Source organism: Rutidosis leptorrhynchoides, chromosome 4 (assembly GCF_046630445.1).
Source record: "Rutidosis leptorrhynchoides isolate AG116_Rl617_1_P2 chromosome 4, CSIRO_AGI_Rlap_v1, whole genome shotgun sequence".
Taxonomy (NCBI): Eukaryota; Viridiplantae; Streptophyta; class Magnoliopsida; order Asterales; family Asteraceae; genus Rutidosis; species Rutidosis leptorrhynchoides.
In genome coordinates, this window is record NC_092336.1 from 570728444 (window position 1) to 570748279 (window position 19836).

General features: G+C 31.4%; 1 protein-coding gene across 1 annotated transcript; it reads left to right on the forward strand.

Annotated features, from left to right (window-relative positions):
- Positions 1-93: 93 nt before the first annotated feature.
- On the forward strand, positions 94-3515 carry LOC139842780 (uncharacterized). Its single transcript, XM_071832886.1, has 4 exons — positions 94-148; positions 256-2291; positions 2380-2629; positions 2719-3515. The coding sequence occupies exons 1-4, from the start codon at positions 94-96 to the stop codon at positions 3513-3515; spliced, it is 3138 nt and encodes a 1045-aa protein (XP_071688987.1).
- Positions 3516-19836: the final 16321 nt, after the last annotated feature.

The following is a 19836-nucleotide window of genomic DNA, read 5'->3' on the forward strand; positions in this document are numbered from 1 at the left end:
ATCATAAAAACCCCCAAAACTTCACCTCACTCTTTATTCCTCGTCCCCAAATTAGGTCAAGTTCTTCTTTAACGATCCTGAGGCTCGTATTCGATGGATTACACAATTCGACCTATAGATCCTGATTATGATCTTGGATTTATTTACGGTGAGTATCTGTGTATCTTAATTGCATTTTTTGTTCTGTAATTTCACACTCGATATCATTTTAAACCCTAATTTTTTACATTTTATTTTGTGTTTTATTCGTAACAGGGTGTGATGATTTACTGTTTACACTAAAGATTCATCATGGTGGAGAGTTTACTGATGCTCCAGGAAGGGAATATGTGAATGGGAAAGTAAGTTACATTGATTTTATTGACATGGATATGTTTTCAATACATGAGCTTGACCATCTCATTCAGGACTTGGGATATGATGGTTTCAAGGTGATAGTATATCACTTTCTTAGGCCTGGTAGTGACCTTGATTTTGGTTTAGAACCATTAGGTTCAGATGATGATGTTAGAAATATGCTTAAATATGTCAAAGAAAGTAGGAAGAAGAATAGGGTTGTGGAAATGTCTGTTTACACAGAACATGAACTCAACCCAAAGGTGATTGTGCCTGAGTTTGTTAGTCCAGCTGGTAGAAGTAAATTTGTGCTAAAGGAGATAGTTGAGGAAGAGGAAATAACAGTTAAGAAAAAACCAAAAGGTAAAAAAGGCAAAGTTGCTAAGAAGCTAGTTGTAGAAGGAGCTGAAGTAACAGTTAGTGAAGTTCCATTGGTCCCTGCATGTGAAGTTCCAGTAGTAATGGATGAAGCTAATAATGTTGAAGATGATGAACCATTGGTGCTATCTAGTGAAGTTCCAGTAGTTAGTGAAGTTCCATTGGACCCTGCATGTGAAGTTTCAGTAATTAGGGATGAAGCTAATAATGTTGAAGATGATGAACCAGTGGTCCTTTCTAGTGAAGCTCCAGTAGTTAGTGAAGAAGGTGTTGAAGATGATCAGCCTGAGGCATTAATTGAAAGTGATAATGATGATGATGAAGATGATGCTGAGTTTATTGTAGATGAAGAGAATGATATATTTGATGAGTTTGTTGACATGAGAGAATTTGTAAACAATATTGATATTGATGTTGAATACATGGGAAATTCAACCAAACAACCTACTGAAGCACAAAAGGATGACTATGTTGATAATGAAGTTTTTGGTATTGATCAATTTGATAGTGATATTGGTGATGAGGATGACCCTGGTTTTATGAGGAAAAAAAAAATTAAACAATTGAAGGCACAAGAGCAGGAAAGACCAATTGGAGTTGGTACTATTAGGTTCATTCATGGTCAAGAGTTTGGAACTAAGGCAGAGGTTACAGAAGCAATAAATTTGCATGCAGTTGAGAGTAGAAGGAATCTGGTAATAGTGAAAAATGACAAGATTAGAGTGAGGGCAAGGTGTGAGGGTGTTGTTTGGAAAGAGTCTGGTCAAACTTCAAAAGATGTGAAGGTAGGTGAGACTAGTGGGACCAAATTAAAGGTGGGAAATAAAGGGAAAAAGACAAATACACCCACTACACCCAATAAAGATAAGAATAAAAAATCACATCATAGGGCAAAGCACATTGAATGTGACTGGGTTTTACATGTGTCCAAGGAACCTAATGCAGATACATGGGTGGTTAAAACATACAGAGATCGGCATGATTGTTTTGAATCAAGAATCATTAGGCAATGTACATCAAAATTACTTTCTAAACAGTTGGTTGATCATTTACAAACAAACCCAGAAATCCCAGTGAAAGCAGTGAAAGCCCAATTAGAGAAGGATTTGGAGGTCAAAATACATCCACATAAAGCTTTTAGGGCACTTCAAAAAGCCAGACAATTGATAAAGGGAAGCTACATGGATCAATATGGAGAACTAAGAGATTATATACTTGAACTGAGAAGGTCTAACCCTGGTAGCACTGTTAAGCTTGAGGTAGAAGATTGTGATACACCATCATCAATGACAAGAGTGTTCAAAAGGATTTACATATGTTTGGGTCCATTGAAAAGAGGTTTTAATGCTATTGGAAGAGATCTTCTTGGTTTGGATGGAGCTTTTATGAAAGAACCAGCTAGTGGTTTTATGTTAACAGCTGTTGGTCTTGACTCCAATAATGGAATATACCCTCTTGCTTATGCAATTGTGGAATCAGAATGCTACAGTTCATGGTTGTGGTTTCTTGAATTATTGGCTAGAGACTTGGATTTGACTGAGATGTCCAATTTCACTTTCATAAGTGATAGGCAGAAGGTACCATTAATACCATGTCTAATTTATGTCATATATTACTTAGTTTTTAATGTCTAATTTATATACTATGGTTATACTGTGGTTACAGGGACTAATAGCTGCTGTTGGTAAAGTTTTTCCTGTGGCTGAACATAGATTCTGTTTGAGGCACATTCAACAGAATATGAAGAAGTATTGGAGTGGGGTTGCATATAAGAATCATTTGTGGGCTTGTGCAAGTGCCACCACTGTACCTCAGTTTGAAAGGAGAATGGCTGAGTTTAAAGATTTTAGTGAACCTGCACATCTGTATCTTTCTAAAATACAACCTGCACAATGGGCAAGAAGTCATTTTACAGGTAAAATTGGTCTTTATTTCCTTTAAATTCATAGTTTGGTACCATTTACAGTTGCATTTTATTAAAGTTTTAAATATACTGTCCCATAGGGCGTGCACATTCAGACATATTGTTAAACAATCATTGTGAAGTGCTAAATAGATGGCTATGTGAGGCTAGAGACAAGCCAATCATTACTGCTTTGGAGTATATCAGAACATATTTGATGAAAAGAATTGCTAATGTTAGAACAACAATCTCAAAGTCTAAAGGGCCACTTACACCAGCTGCCACTAAGATGTTTGACAACATAAAGAAAGAAGCAATGAAATGTGATGTTATTTGGAATGGGGATGATAAGTATCAGGTGAATGGTCATCATCATGACCAATGTGTGGTTGACATGACTTTGAGAACTTGCAGCTGTAGAAAATGGGAGCTTACAGGCATGCCTTGTAAGCATGCAGTAGCTGCAATGTTGAACATGTCTGTTTATAGTCAAGATGTTGTTTTAGAGTCAAATGTTCATCCTGTTTATTGGTTATCTACTTGGGAACAAACTTATTCACATACCATTAACCCTGTGAAAGGCAAATCTGAGTGGGTCAAGTCTCCAGTACCAACAACTTTGGTATGTCCAAAAAAAATTCCAACTGCAGGTCGTCCTAAGAAGAACAGGAGGAAATCACTTGAAGAAAAAGATGACATGGTTAATAAAGGAAAGCTGTCAAAGAAGGGTACAAGTATTAAATGTTCAAGGTGTGGAATATATGGTCATAATGTAAGGGGTTGCCCAACTAGAGGTGAAGGGTTGAAAAGAAAGCAAGCAAGTGGTAAAGGTGCCAACAAGCAATCAAGTGGTAAAGGTAGCAAGAAGAAAGCAAAAACTGGAAATGGTGGTCCTTGAATGTGATTCTGTTTATTGTCTTTTGGTTTGTGTTACTTGTCTTTAGAACAATGTTATTTGGTATTTGGTGTTAATGTAATGAACAATCTAGTGTATTGTCTTTTGGTAATTTGGTACTTTTGTAACGAACAATGAATTGCTTTAATTAGTACTTGTCTTTTGGTAAATTGGTACTTGTTATGTGGTACTTGTCATTAGCTAAATTAGATGTTATTTCTCTTGCTAATTGATGTTATTTTGCAAACACAATGAGAAAGAATCAAAACATTGATTTTTATTGATGTTAAAACACAACATTGGCACATACAGTACTTCAGCATACATTACCAACATTTTACAATCCCAAACAACACCATTGACAACTTAAAATACAATAAAGTACAATATAATTCCAACCCAATGAAGAAAAATAATCCACTTTAGTCTTCTTGTTTTTTGCTTTTCCAATTGAAGCAAATCTTGTTGTGGCTCATCCCCGATAGCGTCAGCCCTAGTAGGTGGATCAATCCAACAAAAGAAACCACAATCTGAAAACTGCAAATATAACAGATTACAAAGCATTTAATCAAACCTCATTTCTGGATTCGACATCAAAATCAGAACTAAAATTAAAATAAAATTAGTCAAAAAGAAGAACCTGATTTCGACATCTGAAGAAACGCCTATCTGGATTCTTTCGTGTTGTTGACGTTCGTTGAGCTGCAAGTATACCGCAATTACAAGAAACCATCGTTATTTGATGTGTTTGTTGACGACCTGCGTGCTCGCTTTTTAGAAAGATGAACAGGTAGCTTTTTGGAAAGATGGAACCCTAATTTGGGGACGAGGAATAAAGAGTGAGGTGAAGTTTTGGGGGTTTTTATGATAGAAGAAGAGAATACAATGACAAAAATGCCCTCACATGACATGCACGTGATAAGGGGTAACGGTAGGTTTTGACAGAAAGTAGACGGGGGGACGAGGGCTGTACCCTTTTCATAGTTTGGGGACTCGGATTGCACAAAAAAAAGAAAAAGGACCGGGAGTCAAAGTCGATGTTAAGTTCAGGGACGAGGAATGAAATTTTGTCTAAAATAAAATAGTTGTGCTGTGATTTTCAAAATAGGGAATGAAAGAGAGTTAACCATAAATATATATATATATATATATATATATATATATATATATATATATATATATATATATATATATATATATTGTTAAGGGTATTTTAGAATGGATGAATAAAAATTGATTGGTGTGTTTGGCGCAAGAGCTTATGGGAGCTTATGAGAGCTTATGGGAGCTTGAACTTATGATTTTAATAAGCTCTAAGTAATAAGCTTTGTTTGGTAGACATAAAAAGTAGAGCTTATGAAAATCATAAGCTCTAGAAAAAGAAGCTACTTTTAGTAGCTTATGAGTGTGTTTGGACGAAAGTAGCTGGAGCTGGAGCTTATAGCTAGAGCTGGAGCTTATGAGCAGAAGCTGGAGTTGGAGCTTGTTTTTGAAGCTGGTAGCTGGAGCTTATTATTTTTTATAAATGTTTGGTAAACTAGCTGGAGCTTATTTTTCAGTTCATAAGCTCTACTGTTTTTCATAAGCTACTACAAGTAGCTTCTTTTTTCAGAGCTTATGATTTTCATAAGCTCTACTTTTTTTTTTACTAACAAACGAAGCTTATGACTTGGAGCTTATTAAAATCATAAACTCAAGCTCTCATAAGCTTCCATAAGCTCCAATAAGCTACACGCCAAACACACCCTATGAAAAAAAGTAGAGCTTATGAACTGGAAAATAAGCTCCAGCTAGTTTACCAAACACTTATAAAAAATAATAAACTCCAGCTACCATAAGCTCCAGCTCCAGCTCTAGCCCATAAGCTCCAGCTCCAACTATAAGCTCCAGCTCCAGCTAGTTTCATCCAAACACACCATGTGGAAATATCATTTCCCGGTGGGCACGGGTCGGTGATATTTCTTTTTTCATTTCTTTTTTATATATATTTAAAATTTAAAAATTAAAATATATTTAAATTAAATATTTAATATTTAATTGCTATAAAACGTACGGAGTAGAACATTCTTATAATTATTAGTATATACATTAATTGTTGTAAATCAGTCACCAATCACATTCCTCCACATCATCAAAAATTATTGTAGCTTATTTTTTATATACTCCGTAACACCTAGGGTTGCCACATCATCGTTCTCTCTTAACTTAAATACCCTCTCATAAAATACACCACCCAGTTCACCATCTCCATCTCTCTCTAGAAAGCTCTACCAACACCAACTTCTATCCACCAACTTCTATCCATCTCTCTATATATATATTCATTTTAACAAACTTATTATCTTGCATATTATTTTACTTATATATATATATATATATATACATATATATATATATATATATATATATATATATATATATATATATATATATATATAATTGTTGTAAATCAGTCACCAATCACATTCCTCCACATCATCAAAAATTATTGTAGCTTATTTTTTATATACTCCGTAACACCTAGGGTTGCCACATCATCGTTCTCTCTTAACTTAAATACCCTCTCATAAAATACACCACCCAGTTCACCATCTCCATCTCTCTCTAGAAAGCTCTACCAACACCAACTTCTATCCACCAACTTCTATCCATCTCTCTATATATATATATTCATTTTAACAAACTTATTATCTTGCATATTATTTTACTTATTTATATATATATATATATATATATATATATATATATATATATATATATATATATATATATATATATATATATATATATATACATGGTTTTATATAATTGATGATTTTATATATAATGTAATATATTAAAACATATAAATATTAAATATATGTATATAATTAGTAGACATTACCTAAGTAATAAATTATAATATAAATAAATTAAATGTAACTGAGAGTTAAAAATATAACTGTTAGGATAAATATTATTATTACTAATTTCATTAATATCAATAATAGTAATAATAATAAATATTACATATTAAAAAAAATTTAATAACTTTAATGTAATGATTATCAAAATAAATACTTAAAATATAAATATTACTATAAGAACGATTAAAATTGTTATTTAGTTGTAATTTAGATATTATTAGCTAATATGATCAATACGTGTATCATCTATTAATTATTAGTAATATTATTATTATTACTAGTATTATAATTATTATTAGTATTATAGTTATTATTATTATTATTATTATTATCATAATGATATGTTTCATAATCATTTTTATTTAACATTATTATGATCATTATTCTTAATATTAGCAGTAGTCTTATTGTTATTAATATTATTATTTTTATTATTATTATTATTATTATTATTATTATTATTATTATTATTTCTATAAATATTATTAATAGTATTTTATTAAATAAATGATTACCTGTATTTAATTATTAACACCATATTACTTATAAATCAGTAATAATCTGGATGGAAACAAAAATATTAGATATCAGAATCAATTCGTACAAAATTTGTTATCCTTCGTTTTCTTCTTTTTGATTCTTGTTTCTTATAATTAGAATTGTCTACCACCAATCAACCTATATCTCTTTTTCTCTTTCTATGATTAAACGTAAATGTCCACCCTTTCAATATCTCTCTTTCTCTTCTACCTTCGGTTATCAGGATTTAAAACCCAACCACTTTATACTAACGTGCTACTATGTTTATTTCTCTTCTTCTTATTGCTACACAAACCGGTATCATCTCAATTTAATTGCTACTATATACTTTTGTTCCCAAATGCTTTTGAACAAAATCATTGATCACGACTACAACCAAGCCCAGACACCAACCTTCAACTGTTATTCTTTGTCTCCCGTCTCTGCTTACAGTCCAAGAACAAATCGTTCACAACAACTGCTGCTACAGTAAACCTCTAATTTTATTTCTTTGTTTCTTGTTTGATACGGCTACTACTATAAACAATTATGTCGGATTCTTTCTGTCGTGCCCCAAACATAACCAAACCTCATCATTATGTTACTATCTTCTATTACCACGTTTCTGCTTTCACTTTCTGATTGAAACCACCACATGTTACAATCTTAGCTTTCATTGTTGTATCGTGCTATTTTAATTAAACCCAAAACAAAACCTGGTTGTGACCAGCTGCCTAAACCACCCAAAACAGTCTTAACACCGCGCTTAAACTACCACTATCGAACATCACAATAACATGATCATCTGTTGCTCCCGTCACTTATGTAACTTTTCTATTTTTATTTTCAATCTCCAGCTTACTAAGTATTGCTGTGTTCTTCTGTTAAAATGGCGATGTATTCATAAACATATGATAAGTGATGATGGGGTGATAAAAGAAAAGATACAATTAGTGGCCAACACCTTTCTACACACTAACCCCACCTTTTGTTTCCCACTTGAGTTAATACTAGAATAATCCTAGTGGAGATTTAAAATTCGCTGCATGTGCTGTAAACCATCAAATAATTCTAAGGGCCACCTGATCTTCTGTTTGAAAATTTACAAAACCCAATTAAAGTTAATGAAGTTGTTGATATGCGTATTTATTTTATGTTCCTGTCGGTTAAAGTAGAGAAAGAAATAGAACAGATTACCTCATCCATTATTCCCTGTTGACTTATTTAATTCACGAAACTTTATTGTAAAAGTGCCGGTAATATGTCTGTTAGATTATGATAAAGATACGAGTAGGGAATTAATCGTGATGGGCTACTAGGGTATATTTTTACTTGGGCCGTATTCCGTTATCCTGCTGGGCCGGAGTATCTTGGGCTGTAAATGGGTATCTTGGACTGCAAAAAGTCACACGAGCTGCTGCAGTGCAACATTCATTTTCTTCTATCCTCGTTCAAAACACAACAAACCGCATTCATCACTTTTATTTTCCTGTTTCTTTCTATTTTATCGAGCATTAGACTCACCATCCAAATACCACCCCAAAACCCCACCTACTGCATTTGTATTTCTGTTTCTTTTCGATTAGAACGAAGATTAAGAGGAGATGATGACTATGAAAGAAGGTTGAATGATGTTAGTAAGATGAATGATGGTAAGTTGGTAAGATGATTACGATGATATAAATAACGATATAAATATAGATGATGATTGAGCAAAGGACCGTTATGGTACTGATAATAAATAAAGTAATTAAGATGATAAAGATGATCATGATTATATGACTTTGATGGTAACATGGTGAGTGACGATGGAGAACAAATTGAAACAGAAATATAATGGTTAATTAGATTTAGGAAACGATTTAATTAGATAAGTAAGCAGTAGGGGAGTGGTTATGTGTGTTGTTGGGTTAGCGAGAGGTCGAGGGTTCGAGCCCGGACCGAGGCATTTATCTTTTTAAAGCTTGTTTCATTAAGGTAGCACTTTTATTATTTTTGTTATTATTATTATTATCATTATTGTTATTATTGCTAGATTATTTATTATTATTAACAAAATTAAATCATAACTATTAGTATTATCATTAAACGTTATTAGTATTAACATTACAAACATTATTATTATTAGTACTATCTTTATCATTAATATTAAAATTATCATTATTATTATTATTAGAATTACCATAATTTTTATCATAATTAGTATTATTTTTATCATTATTATTATTAGTACTATTAATATATCAAATGTAGATTTTCTATATAAAAATATATTTGTGACATAAAACCTAACCATATTAATACTTTTGTAATAAATGTTAATTATCTATATAAAGATAAATATATCTAATTAAGTTATTAATAAAACACATGATATAAAATGACAAATAAAATCACTAATAATAATATATATATATTTATTCGATTACGAGTATATGTTTTAATATATATACAAATAATATAGGTTCGTGAATCTGAGGCCAACCCTGTACTTGTTCAATGTCGTCATATGTAATTTTACTACAAAATACAGTATGGTGAGTTCATTTGATTTCCTTTTACTCTTTACATTTTTGGGACTGAGAATACATGCGCTGTTTTTATAACTTTTTTGTTAAATGCTTTTGAAATATATTTTGAACTGCGAATACATGAAATACTTTTATAACTGTTTTACGAAATAGACACAAGTAATCGAAACTACATTCTATGGTTGAATTATCGAAATCGAATGTGCCCTTTTTATCATGTCCGATGTTTTCCCGGAATGATGACGAATTTATCATGTCCGATGTTTTCCCGGAATGATGGCGAATTTATCATGTCCGATGTTTTTCCGGAATGATGGTGAATTTATCATGTCCGATGTTTTCCCGGAATGATGGTGAATTTATCATGTCCGATGTTTTCCCGGAATGATGGTGAATTTATCATGTCCGATGTTTTCCCAGAATGATGGTGAATTTATCATGTCCGAAGTTGTCCCGAAATGATGAGAATATTCTATATACAACTTGTTAAGGTCGATTACCAGGTGTTCAATCCATATGAATGAATTTTATGCATGATGTTTATGGGAAATGGGAATATTAAATCTTGTGGTCTATTAAAATGATGAATTTTATTATTTACGATAAATCTATGAACTCACCAACCTTTTGGTTGACACTTGAAAGCATGTTTATTCTCAGGTATGAAAGAAATCTTCCGCTGTGCATTTGCTCATTTTAGAGGTATTACTTGGAGTCATTCATGGCATATTTCAAAAGACGTTGCATTCGAGTCATTGAGTTCATCAAGATTATTATTAAGTTAATTATAGTTGGATATATTATGAAATGGTATGCATGCCATCAACTTTCAATGTAAAGAAAGTTTGACTTTTGAAAACGAATGCAATGTTTGTAAAATGTATCATATAGAGGTCAAGTACCTCGCGATGTAATCAATTGTAATGTATTCGTCCAGATGGATTAGGACGGGTCATGAAAGTTGGTATCAGAGCGGTGGCCTTAGTGAACCAGGTCTTGCATTAGTGTGTCTAACTGATAGTTGTTTAGATGCATTAGTGGGTCTGGACTTCGACCGTGTCTGCATGTCAAAAGTTTTGCTTATCATTTCGTGTCGAAAATTACCTGCTTATCATCCTTAGGAAATTACCTGCTTATCATTCTTAGTCTAGACACGTTTTACTGCATTGACTGCATGAATAGTGGATAGACAAAATTCATATCTTAGCGTATCTGATAATTCATATCTGAACGCATCTGTTACTGTAGACTTGCCTGACATATGCCGTAAATTCCTCCGTAGTCTACGAAATCTTTAGTACTATATATATAGATATTCTATGTAGTTAGAATATCATTCAATATTCGAAAATCATTTCATATCGAAAAATCCTTTACTCTATCGTACGAGATGGAACTCGCAACTAGTTCAAATCCCTCGGATCCGACAGCTATTCCGATATGAATTTTCACTCAAACTCTGAAAGCAGTGAGACCGGAATGGATCAACCATTTAGCCATCATCAATTCTGGATGAATTGGGGATGGGTTCGCAATCGACTTAATCAATGGAGATAAGAAGAAGGTGATCCTTTCCATCAACCGAAATCACTTCTTGGCGAAGAACCTGAAGCATTTACCGGCTAACCTATTCGTAATACCATTTTCTCTCTCATTTCCGGAGTATCTCGCCACGACTATATCACAAGCCAGATTCTAAACCTTATTCATTCGCTCGTTCCTACCAACAATCATCCCGGAATAATAAAGTCAACGAGCTTCGCGCCCGAGTTGTAGCCTTGGAAAATATGGTGCAAAACGTACCAGCTTCAGCAACATCAACGGCATCAACAGTACCACCAGCAACAACACATACCACAACAACACACGCCTCAACATCACAATCTGTACCTCGAGCATAATCATCGTTCTACATGACGTTCTACATCATTTATCTTCGTACGACATGACAATTATGTAATCTCTAATGTTCTAGAGATTATATATTCTTGTTCTAACGGTAAATCAAATTAGTTTAATATCATATTGACTCATTAAATCCATGATTACATCTGAAGAGAATATATATGTAAGTATATTTTCATAAAGATTGTAATTAAAAATTCTTTTGTACAAACGATTAATGGTGAAAATATTTTAACGGGTAGGTAATACCCGAAAAATATTTAGATTTCACATTAATAATTTACACTGTACATTCTTTGAATCTGATTCAACAGTCATTTACTATCCTACTTACACCCACAGATATACGTATCCGTTCACCGCAGAATAACCATTTTTATTCAATTTCATATTTGGATTTTGACCTATTAGAATCCAACAAGTGGCATAATGAAGAAAACATTGGACAAAATAAAATTTGTTAGAAACAAACAAATTAACTATGGGAAAAATTTTGTTAAGAATTCACGCTAACTGTTCTTAGCTAACTGTTCCTAGCTAACTGATTACATTTTATTTATCGCAAGTTATTTATCGCAATTTATATTCTCGCAATTTTATTTATTATCATTTAATTTCTGTTATTTATTTTACGCACTTTAAATATCGGGACACGTATACAAGGTTTTGACATATCATATCGACGCATCTATATATATTATTTGGAATCACCATAGACACTCTATATGCAGTAATGATCGAGTTAGCTATACAGGGTTGAGGTTGATTCTACAATAATATATATATACTTTGAGTTGTGATCGAGTCTGAGACATGTACACGGGTCACGATACGTATTAATTAATTCGAATATTATATATTAAACTACATATGAATTATCGGACTGTGGACTATCGACTGTGGACTAATAATATTGGACAATCAAAATGAATTAAAATATTGATTAAAACATATGAAACTAAACATTTCTTCAAGTTTGCCACTTGATTTCATCTTAAACCTCATTTGTATCTTGACGATTACAATCTGCGTACAAACCTTTCATGATTCTTGAAAACACCTCAATCGAGAGGATGAACCAACCGCATTTAATCTACGGAAGAAAAGATTGATGCATATAGTTATGCACCTGAAAACACTTAAAACTTAAGTAAAAGTTTATTACGTATCTGCAATAAATCAATTGACAGTGTTATTTCCCAAAATAACCTTGCAATTCTTCTCAAAGTAGACAGTTTTGTCACAGCTCCAGCAAGTCAACTTCGACTTTTCAGTCAGACTAGCCTTATTATAACCTTGATATATACGTTACCCTTTTATCATCATTACCGGAGAACCGTTTATATTCCACCACATTAGCAGTAAACTTACCAATAACTTCATTACTCATTGGCTTAAGTCTCTCTGAAGAACCATTATATTTGTTCGTTAAAACCTATTCATATACTCATCCACATCTTATAACAAGAATTACCACATCAATTACCGAAAATTAGCAATCAGTATTTTTAAAATCTCGTAGCGTTTCTACATCAATAGTTATATGTATACATATAACATTTATCTCTTAGAATTATGATCTCCCATTCTGACATTCTGAAAAGCAATCTAGTCTATGAATCAGTTCTTTAAATTTTGAGAAAGCTGATAAAGCAGCGAAAACTGTTAATGACTTTAACAGTCAAAAGTATGATGATAAAGAATGGAGTGTTGGAAATGCTCAATAGAAAATTTAGTACCGAAAAGCGGATTATGCGAAACTATGAAGGAGACTGTGGACAAATCACAAAGACTAAACCTGCCTTCAAAGAATTCAAATAATTCAGTATCTGCTGAAGTCATTAACAAATACCTTGCTCCTGACTCTAAACTCTTGCGGAAAAATCTTCATCATCATCCATCAATGTCAGAAATTCTAAGATATCATAGTATCTTTCATTATAAATATCCTCGATATTTCTGAAGATATTTTCATAACTATTCTTATCTGAAATCAATTATCCTCTTCGCGATATCAGTGTTACATCAGAAAGGAAACTGTTTTAGTTTCTAAATTCTGAAAAATCCGAACTTAAAATATGAATGTTATTGAAGTAGTGTTGGGAACTGAAGCATGAGTTAGTATAATATAATGACACTTGATCAACGTGATTATATTACAGTAAGTCATGCTGAGTTTCTAATGAAACGTGATGATTCACAGACTCTAACGTCATCATGTGCCATGTTACACGACTCTTACGTTCTGTCTAATCTATAAACATATCAAGAACATATTTTTGGTAGTCCTATCTTTTCCTTGAATTCTGGTAATTTGACAAGTCATATTGTGCTATTACCGTTTCTTTCTTAGAACATTAACAATGTTCATTCTGAAACTTATATCTGCGAATTCTGGACCATTACAAGAGATGCCCAATCGCAAGAAGAAGAAACGAATGGACAAAGCTCCGAAATAGAAATTGGAGTATAAATCGCAGCAAATAGGAGGGAGTATTAACTGTGGATGACAGTGATTATAGGAGATAGGAATAGGGACATTGAAATATAAGGGAGAATATAAAGCCCGATAACAACACATAAATTACAAATCCGTGTATATCAATGTTTATCGCAACATAGAGACACGAGAGAATTAAAAGCACTATAACACCAAGGGCAAAGTAGAAGTAAGCAGATTCCTCTGGTGGAAGTAGGAAAAGGAGAATAATGGTTGCGATAGTAAGGATAAGGACAAGGATTAGAACTGGATTAAGCATTTGCACAATCTTTTAAATTTGGGAATTGAGTATAGGAATGGTAAAAGATACAAAACGGAAGAAGTTAATTTATAGTGAAATATTTGATAGTGAAATCAAGACAGATCTCCGCATTTAATTAGAGAAACCCTAATTTCCTTATTCACCGAAGAATCAAATCTTTTAGATTTCGAAGATTTTCATTAAATTCCTTGAAATCCTAATTTCAATCGTGACTACGTCAAAAGTTAAATCTCTATTTCAATCTTTTGTGATAGCTTCACTTGTACGCTTCACATAATCGAATCGTTTTATCTATATTAATCAATAAAGATAAAACTCTATTTATCAACCCATATTCGTCATGAAAACATATTCATTGTCAGCCACGACGATCTCTATCAAATTTCGGGGATGAAATTTCTTTAACGGGTAGGTACTGTGACGACCCGGAAATTTCCGATCAAATTTAAACTTAATCTTTAAATGATTTCGACACAATAAGCAAAGTCTGTAATGTTGAGTCTCAAAAATGTTGAACTGTGTTCGTATATTCATTTGACCTTCGACTATTACCGACGATTCACGAACTATTGTTTGCAAATTAATATATATATATATATATATATATATATATATATATATATATATATATATATATATATATATATATATATATATACCTATATATATATATATATATATATATATATATATATATATATAGGTATATATATAATCATTGGAAATAATAACAAATAAGTAAAATAATATGCAAGATAATAAGTTTGTTAAAATGAATATATATATATATATATATATATATATATATATATATATATATATATATATATATATATATATATATATATATATATAATCATTGGAAATAATAACAAATAAGTAAAATAATATGCAAGATAATAAGTTTGTTAAAATGAATATATATATATATATATATATATATATATATATATATATATATATATATATATATATATATATATATATATATATATATATATATATATATATATATGAATATGGTTCTATATAATTGATGATTTTATATATAATGTAATATATTAAAACATATAAATATTAAATATATGTATATAATTAGTAGACATTACCTAAGTAATAAATTATAATATAAATAAATTAAATGTAACTGAGAGTTAAAAATATAACTATTAGGATAAATATTATTATTACTAATTTCATTAATATCAATAATAGTAATAATAATAAATATTACATATTAAAAAAATTTTAATAACTTTAATGTAATGATTATCAAAATAAATACTTAAAATATTAATAGTACTATAAGAACGATTAAAATTGTTATTTAGTTGTAATTTAGATATTATTAGCTAATATGTTCAATACGTGTATCATCTATTAATTATTAGTAATATTATTATTATTACTAGTATTATAATTATTATTAGTATTATAGTTATTATTATTATTATTATTATTATCATAATGATATGTTTCATAATCATTTTTATTTAACATTATTATGATCATTATTCTTAATATTAGCAGTAGTCTTATTGTTATTAATAATAATAATATTATTATTAATATTATTAACATTATTATTGTTTCTATAAATATTATTAATAGTATTTTATTAAATAAATGATTACCTGTATTTAATTATTAACACCATATTACTTATAAATCAGTAATAATCTGGATGGAAACAAAAATATTAGATATCATAATCAATTCGTACGAAATTTGTTATCCTTCGTTTTCTGCTTTTTGATTCTTGTTTCTTATAATTAGAATTGTCTACCACCAATCAACCTATATCTCTTTTTCTCTTTCTATGATTAAACGTAAATGTCCACCCTTTCAATATCTCTCTTTCTCTTTGTAAGTAACTAGAGGGGGGGTGAATATTTACTTAATGCGTTTTTAACAATTTTTCAATTGATCACCAAATTCGATTTTACTTTGATCAACCAATTTAACTCAAACTTGATGTGTGTGGTGTATATGTTCAAAATGATAAATGAAGTAATGTAAAGAACATAGACACAAGGATTTATAGTGGTTCGGGTGGATGTTAACTAATCCACCTTAATCCACTCCCCGATTACACAAATCGGGATTTGTTGCTTCACTAAGCACTTTTCTCCAAACCCGGTGGAGATCCGATTTACAAGTCTTCAATCTTCTTTAGTAGACAACAAACCTAATCTTTCTATCCCTTCGAAAGATCAACTCTAACCTAGATCAACTTGTCTTCACCTTGGACAACTATTAATCTCCAAATAAGATTAATCAACTTCCTAAGTCCCTTTAAGGAAGTAGATCACTAAGCTAGCATATGCTTCCACTAATTGAAGTTACAAGACTTACACACTCTGTAATGATGATCCTAACACAATACTAGGACATACATTACATTAAGTAAACTCACAAGATAAATGAACTTGATTAGTAAGTTTACAACAACCCAATTCTATATCTATAAGATCATAGAATCTTCTCTTGCTTGATCACATTTGAGTAGTAATTGATGCACTTGTGATCACTGGAGATATGCCCTTTAAATGTGCAAGAGGGTCAGCTTGAAATGAACTCAAATGTTTGCCTTTTATAGTGAGATTCAAAAAATAGCCGTTGACACACGGTTCCCAGCACGGTCGACCGTGGTGCGACCGTGCGTGCTCCAGTCCAAAATTGGTATCCATTGTATAGCCGTTTGACTCAGATTTAAACACCACTTTTTGGCACCTTTACTCCTTCTAGCACCTGCAAAAGAAACCAAACATCCTATACAAGTACTATATGCATTAAGTGTGTGAGATTTGGTCTTATTGCATGAAAGTGACTAATCATTCCAAAAGTGGGAAACCCAACATTCTTGGAGAAGTGTCTTGATTGATATTTAGGGAAATTTCAGATTGGTCAAGACTTAGTTAGTCACTTTAATGCTCTTGGTTCAATTCTAAAGGCTAGTCACTATATCATTAACTTCCTAGTTCTAATTAATCTCAAGTCATGTTTTATTTGAGTTTAGTTAGGGATTAATTGAATAATGTCTATATAGGATAATCAAGAAGTATGTAGAGACATTAAGGTTAAGTTATTATTGAGCAAGCAATCATACTTAGTTACTTAGACTAGACCAAATAGACAATTAACTATTGTGAACCATTTTACACTTAATCTATTGGAGTAAGTTAGTTACTTAAATTCTAACTAGTGAGCACATGGCAAACATATTAAGTTGACAAGTTTATGAGTATTAAGCATATTATCAAGTAGCAAGTAATACTCACATAGCAAGAGATAGTTATTCTAGGATCAATCATATAGATACTTGTACAACTTATAATTCAAGCACTTAATAAGTATAATGTGCAATATAACACATTTCATGATTAATGTGTAAGCACACATTAATATCCAACACATGCACAAGGGAAGAGCAATATCTAGTTAGGACTTGGTGACCATCCTAAATGTATCTAAGTGTGTTTTAGGATTACAAGTCATTTCTAGTTTAACCTTGAGATCATTGTTCTTCATTTAGCCTTAATTAATCACTAAGTCCTTTTTAATAGCAATCATTATTCTAGTGATATTGGCTTGCGTGTGTTGATACTTGATGATCATAATAAAAATATCTAGATAAGAATTAAGATCACAAGTTGTTGATTAACACTTATGTTTTATGCCTAATCTTGGTTAACTTGTCATTAAGATGTCATTAGGCGTAATTAATCACAATTAGTGTTTTTATGACCAAGACTCAATTGAGTATGGAGAGAGCATCTATCCTAAGTATGTTTAGAAAGGTTTCATGAATTATAGATGCCGGGAACTAGTCAAACTTTATTTGATCAAAATTTGAGACAGAAGAAACTGCGGTCGCGCTGCGGTTGACCGTGGTGGCGACTGTGTAACTTGTTTTCACAAAACTTCGTTGCAATTCAGTTTGGGGTTTCACGGTTAACTATGCGGTCGACCGTACCTCGACCGTATGTTTGCCTGAACTTTTAATTTCATTCTTTAACCTATGTTTGACTTGGTCGTTTGCAAGATAAAGTATGGATTAGTGACCTTGCGTGTTTTATGTTAAGATGTCAGTCATCACTTATGTGTATATGTGTGTGTCATCATCAAAACATATTCTTTGGTTAATTACACTTTGGTTAATCATACTTAAGTTTATCGTTTAGTGTATTAACCCACATTTAACCAACATTCTTCCCCTTTTTGATGATGACAAACCATACAAGTGATGAGGGACATTTTGCTATAAATACGCAAGTGTTAACAATCACTTGTATCCATCTTTCTCCCCCTTTTGTCGAAGCAAAATGGTTAGCTCCCCTAGAACTAAGCTCGCCCTTAAAACAAAACTCCCCCTTAAATTGTGCACGTTGAAAAACATATATAATAAAACACAACAAGCACACATTTTATTCAAATTAAACACGAAACACAGATAGAGAATACATAATAGGCAAGAGACGTTTAATTATTGTGATGAGAGGATTGACTCTTATCTTTGCCCTCAAGTCGTGATAATCTTCGACCAAGTTTTAGAATGTTTGCATGAATTACATTGTTTTGTCCTTGTGTCGAAAGAGAACAAAAATTGGGTGGATTTTCAAGAGGAGGTTCTTGGACATGCTTGGTTGAAGCTTTGCATATTGGATATGAAGAGACTTGAATGGAATGATGAAATGGAGATGTCATTTCAACATATGCGAAAAGCTTGGTTAGATGGAGACCGTATGGAAGTGATATGTGGGAATGTTGACTTGCATGTTGCATTCTTGATTCCATGAAGTGTGCAACTTTCACTTTTGTGGAGTTCAGAAGACACCACATGAAGGTAACTTCATTTGCATCTAATCGATCTAGTAGCTCCCCCCTTTCCGTAAACATTTACAGTAATGATCTGTTGCCAAAGATCATACGTTGATGCAAGATGTTGACAAAGGAATCCATCCTTTTTGATGAATTCGGGTCTAAGAATTCCGTTGCACATAATGTCTAGTGCATTATCTTTATTTACCCATCTAGGAAGTTCATTGAATGAATTTGGTTCTAGAAAGAATGTTCGACCTTCACCTGGAACATCCATAATATTTCCAAATTCCTTGAGTGTTGATGTCAAAGCTAAGGTATACGAAATAGTTTATATTTTACTAGGAAAAACTATTAAATACGATACAATTTTACACAAGATATTTATTTATTTATAGAATGGATATACTTAAACCTTGCTACAACACTTATAGGCAGTGTACCTAATCGTACAGTAGTGTAGTTTTTAGTAAGTCCGGTTCGTTCCACAGGGAATCTTTTTTTTTTTTAAACAAAGCTCAACGCTATATTAGTTTACTTTTATAAAAATACAAATATATATATAAGTAATATTATTATTATAAAGGGGGGGTTTTACCGTTTAATGACCGGTTTGTCGATTTTAAAACTTTAGTCGCAGTTAAAACCAAATGTAAAATATTAAAAATAAATACAAGACTTAAATTAAAGCATGAATTAAATAACGATAAATGAAATTACGAATAATTAAAAGTGCGATAAAATAAACTTGCGATAATTAAAAAGTACGATAATTAAAAGTGCAATTAAATATAATAACAATAAAAATGCGATAATTAGAAGTGCAATTAAATATAAAATAAAGGAAATTAAATATGAAATAAAAGAATTATGCTTATTT

Excerpts from the sequence above, each read along its gene's own strand:
- LOC139842780 (XM_071832886.1), top strand. The coding sequence starts at position 94 with ATGGATTACACAATTCGACCTATAGATCCTGATTATGATCTTGGATTT. Across the intron at positions 149-255 it reads TGATCTTGGATTTATTTACG|GGTGTGATGATTTACTGTTT; the intron begins GTGAGTATCTGT and ends TATTCGTAACAG. Across the intron at positions 2,292-2,379 it reads TCATAAGTGATAGGCAGAAG|GGACTAATAGCTGCTGTTGG; the intron begins GTACCATTAATA and ends CTGTGGTTACAG.